At 39.3% G+C, this 5,825-nt stretch overlaps 1 protein-coding gene across 1 annotated transcript; it reads right to left on the bottom strand.

The window, feature by feature from the left end:
• Positions 1 to 1,968: 1,968 nt before the first annotated feature.
• C12H15orf48 (chromosome 12 C15orf48 homolog) lies at positions 1,969 to 5,407 on the bottom strand. The gene is made up of 5 exons (XM_043919943.1): positions 5,302 to 5,407; positions 5,103 to 5,163; positions 4,858 to 4,943; positions 3,889 to 3,949; positions 1,969 to 2,335 (listed from the first exon to the last, which is right to left on the bottom strand). The coding sequence occupies exons 2-5, from the start codon at positions 5,136 to 5,138 to the stop codon at positions 2,267 to 2,269; spliced, it is 252 nt and encodes an 83-aa protein (XP_043775878.1). The 5' UTR covers positions 5,139 to 5,163; positions 5,302 to 5,407; the 3' UTR covers positions 1,969 to 2,266.
• Positions 5,408 to 5,825: the final 418 nt, after the last annotated feature.

Genomic DNA, 5,825 nt, shown 5'->3' with positions numbered 1-5,825 from the left:
AATAGCTTTACCTTGTAACTTAGTTTCAGAGTTCATTTTAAAAAGCACAGTATACAGAAAGATAGAGCAAATGTGGAAAAATGTCAACTGATCAAAAGTGTGAATGTTCTTTGTACTAGTTTTTCAACTTCTCTGCATATTTGAAAATTTTTCAAAATAAAACATTTGGGGAAAATGCTGAGAACACTATCAAAAATAAAATCAATAAATCTTTTGAAACGTACATTTCAATATTGCTGTTGGCCTTTTCCCCTCCCAAACCCACTGCATGGTACCTTCCACCGCCTTGTTCATCTTGTAAAGCCACTGCATTTCCATCAGACTTGTGTTTTAAAGTTGAAAGACACAGTCCCCCCTCCCAAACACTACAATTTGCTCTCCTAATTGGCCAACCATCACAAGGCTGTTCATTTTTATTTGCCTCTACAGGGCCACAATGCTCTTTAGAAGCTTAAGCAAATAAAATTGTACTTCATAATTGGTACATGTAATTCCTTGAGATCAACAATCAGAGATTTTTATCTGGGAAAATTTGAGGTGATAAGGAAGTAGCAAAAGTTGCAAAAGTAGTCTTGCTTTAATCCTTTCAGAATTGCCAAATCTCTAGTAAGATCTAGATAATTTTTATTGCCCTGAAGGTGGTTAGAATTTAGCACTTCTCTTAAATTTTTATTATGTTCAGATGGAAATTAAGAAAAGGGGACTTAGGATTTTTATGAGTCAACGAACCTGGGTATATACCCAAGAGAAATTAAAATATATGGATACACAAAAACTTGCACGTGGCTGTTCACAGCAGCATTCTTCATAACAGCCAAAAGGTAGGAACAACCCAAATATCTGTCAGCTGATGGATAAACAAAATGTGGCATATCCACACAGTGGAATATTAGCCATAAAAAGGAACGAAGTACTGATTCATGGTACAGCACAGCTGGATCCTGAAAACATTATGCTGTTAAGAGTTAAGCACCAAGGTCACATAAGGTGTGATCCTATTTATCTGACGTGCAGAGAATAGGCAAATCCATAGGGACAAAGATTAGTGTTTGCCTGAGGTTGGGGACAGAGGGATCAGAAGTAGGTTCTTTTGGGGTGACGAAGATGTTCTGGAATTAGGTGCTAGAGATGTAAAACTTCGTGAATTTACTAAAAAACCACCAAACTGTGAACTTTAAATACTATGCTCTGTGAATTATATCTCAATTTTTTTAAAAAGTAAATGAAAAGCTATTTTCTATTTGGTCTCTTTTTCAGGAACAGTCAAGGGGGAGTGCCAAAAGGCATGCTGGATTTGATTGCATCTTTGATCTCCCTGGACCACTGGCCAGAGTGAAGAGAAGCCCCAAACTTGTGGGGTGCTCTCCATCCTCCCCTCCCCACATGAGCACCACTGTTAGCCTTGGCATCTGGAGGGCCAGTCTCACATACGCCACATTCCCACCACTGCCAGAATCCCAGTACTTCCTCCAAGACGAATCCCAAAGTCTCATACTCCATCTCGTCTTCACTTTCCTCATTGTACTTGCCATCTTTTACTCCTCTCCCTCCAAAATTTGGTTTTGTTCATTGATTTATCTCGGCTGCACAAGAACAGTATGCGGCTAACAGCAGATATTCAACAGATCTCTGGTGAATGCATGAATTTGGAAAAAAAGGTTACACAGAAATTTGCACTGGGTGTTATTTTAAAAAGATGAAGCTCCATGAAGGTACCCAGTGGCCTAGTGGTTAGGATTCAGAGCTTTCACTGGAGGCCCAGGACCAATCCCTGGTGGGAGAATGATCCCACATGACGTGTGGCATGACCAAAATACAAAAAAATAAATAAGTAAAAAAAAAAATGAATATCTTTTAAAAATTAAAAATAAATAAAATTTAATAATGAATCTCCATGCTTCAAAATGTGTTTATCTCCCATAAAAGATCTCTCCCCTCCATTTAAATATGTACCTGATCTTTAAGAAATCTTACACAAATGGTATTTTATTAGAGACAATCGAATTTAACAAATCTTTATAGGAAAACATTTAGGCATTATAAACACAAAAATTTCAATACACAAAACAACACAGAATCTTATTTTGGGACTATGTGGTTATGCTGTACTACCTTTATAATTCTTTATCCAGAGTCCAAAAATGTAGGCAGGCCCTAAAAATGTAGCAGAAGCATTTCCGCACACTGGTATCCATAATCTAGTCTGTGCAGAAGTGTTTCCACTAGATTCATAGAGTACTCTTTGGAAGAAAAAGGCGAGGACTGGTCACCTGGTTGCCCTTCGGACCTTTTGCAACTCTTCAATGGGCTTCCACTCTTGGTTGATTGTTACAAGCTTTAAAAAAATAAATAAAACAAAATTAAAATGTTTTGTTAGGATCTGTCCATCCTCAGGTCCCCTTTTCAGATCTGTACACAGTTCCATCCGGAAAAAGTATCACCATAACATTTGTAGCCAAAGAATCACCTCTTCCCATCTCTAATTAAAACAGTAACATGTACTGGTTCTACCCCTCTAAATAAAGTCTTTGGGTTCCTCGGTGTTACAGGATTAGAGAGAAAGATCATATACATTTACCCCATTTTCACTTAACAGGTTCTAGATTTTTTTATTTCCTATGATTTTATGTGAACTATAAGCTCAAAAAGTGTATCTGTTCTGTGTGAATGGCTATATAATGTTCCTAGCACAGAGCTAGGCACTTAAAATTTCCTCACTCAACAAAGGTACCAATGATCCGAGTTACACAATAAGGGGAAAGACAGAGCTGAGGACAAGTCTTGACTTCCAAAGAACTCACATTCAGAGATTCGCATTTATTCTCGCAAGTTTTCTATTCCCCCAGCAACAGGAAGATGTAGCTTTAAAGATCCTAAACGCCCTTCCCTAAGTCAAGCTGTGTCATTTGAATGCTTTGTTTAAACACACACACACACACACACACACAACTTTCTGGAGACAGTTTAAGTCGTGTTCATTCCAACAGACTACATGTTTACTTCCAAAATATTTAAAATGTAAAAAAGTCTTTTCAATAGTCTTAAAAATCTACTCATTTGGATGAGAGGATATTAGCTAATTTTGCTTACAGAGAATGCCACTGCTGTTTTTAGGAGTTCCTGTTATTTATCACAATAGACCTTACATTAACTTTTGATAAACAGTGGATAAAATGAGATCATGCATAAACAGACTCATAGATTTCAAAGATAAAATTATGGTTACCAAAGGGGAAAGGTGGGGAAAGGGCTAAATCAGAAGTCTGGGACTGATATACATACACTTCTATATATAAAACAGATAAACAACAAGGACCTATGTATAGCACAGGATGTTCTACTCAGTATTCTGTAATAACCTATATGGGAAAAGAATTGGAAAAAGAATGGATATATGTATGTATGTGTATATATGTGTATACATATATATATATATATATATATAACTGAGTTACTTTGCTGTACCCCTGAAACTATTGTAACAGAACATTGGAAATCAACTATGCTCCAATATAGATAAAAAATAAGTTAAAAAGGAGATGATGTATCACAACAATGATAAAAGTTAATTATCTGAGTGCTTCCTATGGGCCAGACACCGTGCTAAAGGGCTATATCTACTTTATCTTCCTTAAGCCTCTAATCTCTGAGGCAGGGCCTTATTACTGTGCCCATTTTATAGATTCTGAGAACCGCAGAGAGACCAAGTTGTCTAAAATCACCTGTGAATAACAGAGCAAGGATGTGAACTAGATCTCCAGAATCCTACAGCACTCTCTTAACACTACACTAAATGGCACCCTAAACACGAAAGGTATTACATCTGTTCTGCAGACAAAGGTGCTAAGGTTTGGGCTATGTATAAATCATATTTTAATGTAGCAATACCTTTGTAGGTACAGTAGGATCCACAGTTTCCCAAGGTTCTGGATTTCTTTTTCGATCAAGGCTAAAAGAAAAAGAAAGCTGATTAAACATTAAAGTAAGTGCATTTAAACCAACTCTGATATTGGGTTTATACTACTCTAGGGACAGACTCAAGTGCATACTTAGGCATTCATCACTAACTGAAATTGATGGAACAGTTCTTTAAAAAGTTTCACAGTTTGGCTCACACATTAAGGATCAATTTCTCTGCAGGGTACAAGGTCTGTAGTGCCTTTACGGAGCTACACTGGAAAATGTCCTCATAAGCTGAGAGCAATGAGAGCGGAAATGCCAGGCTAAGAGCAAGCAGATAAGCTCCTGCCCCAGTTTCTGGGAGGGGCAGAAGGGCTCAGCTTGAACCCTCTAGGTGGTGAACTGCCAGAACTTCCCATTACTGCCTATGGAGTCCTGCATCGGGCCAAGATCAGTTTCAAGTTTTTCTGTTCCTTATATTCCAGGATACATGGTATTTTACCTTATATCCAGGGCTGAAATTAAGTTTATTGTAGACAACTGAATCAGTCAACTTTACCACATTAGGAAAGACCTTTCTAGTAAACTGACATTTTAAAATGTCATTAAAATGATGATTTAAGATTGATGATACATATCCCAAAAGACTATCCAAGAACTTTACATTTCAAAATGTATGTTTAAAAAAAAAAAAACCTTATTTTTCTGCAGAAGAGGAGGATGAAAGGTTGAAATGGATGCAAGGATATTTAGATACAAGAAACAAACTTATTCCATCAATATCATCATTTAATAGCCTTGTGAAACCTGGATGCTTTCTGGCCCTGAATCCCAATTCACAATTCGACATTCTTATTCTCTGGGAAAAACCAGGAAACTGATACCATGCATTTCATAAACTGAAGGTCAGCCTAACACTACTAAAAACGTTTCTATAAATGATGAATGCTTACTTACATCACATCGGTTTTTCGAAGGGAATATACAGCAAATGCTGAAGCTCCAGTCGCTGCCACGGCCATGAAAAACACCAAAGGAATAAGCTAACAGAGAACAAAATATTCCGATGTTTCAATGAGAAACACTTGAAATATAACAGAATAGCTCTATATCATTTTATACTTTCTCCAAATCGGCACCATCTGTTCATCTTTAAAAGTTAATCTTTTTAGTCAAAATTTTCAATTGCTTTAAAAACTTACTTCCTTCTTTTTCATCAGGAGTTGGAAAAAGCTCATGATGACTTAAGAGTAGACTCCAAATCTATAGGGGGAGAAAAATCCAAAATATTGATCAAAACTCAGCTACTAGGACTCAACCTGGTGGACGCCAAACCGGCTAACGTATCCCAAAGCCAGCCTCGAGCCAGATGATCAGCGCCTTCATCCGAGGGAGGCTCACCTGAGGGATCCGGCGGGACCTCACGAGCGGACGATGCTAACGCCCAGAACCGAACCTGATCTCAACCTCCGCGCCTTATATACCAACCCCGCCCGCTCCGGAAGGCCGGCCGGAGCGTTCTGGTCACGCGGGTCGCGCGGGGGCCGTGCGGGGATTGACTCGCTTTCCCTGCCGGGTGCCGGGCAACTGGGCGCCCCCTGCAGGACTCCGCGTCCGCAGTCGCCGCGCAGCAGGACGCGAGCGCCCCCTGCCGCCCGCCACGGTTCTCAACCTCCGCTCGGAGCGAGCCCAGGCTGAGCGTCAGCGCCCCTGCAACTGAGAACCAAGAGAACTCAGATAGCCAAAACTGATGAAAAGCAGCCCCTCTAAAAGGAGATCCGGAAAAGGAGCCGCAGAAACGGGGGTCCCATGGGAGGCTCCTTGGTGCAGGCAAGTAACTTAGAATTAATCCAAGTCACATTAAAAGCTCCAAAAATGGGATGTGGCACACGAATAAATTGTAAAGTTCCTTTCAGAATAATTCC

This window comes from Cervus elaphus, chromosome 12 (genome assembly GCF_910594005.1).
Source record: "Cervus elaphus chromosome 12, mCerEla1.1, whole genome shotgun sequence".
NCBI lineage: Eukaryota > Metazoa > Chordata > Mammalia > Artiodactyla > Cervidae > Cervus > Cervus elaphus.
The sequence above is the reverse complement of the archived record's forward strand: the minus strand, read 5'-3'. Positions and strand labels throughout refer to the sequence as shown.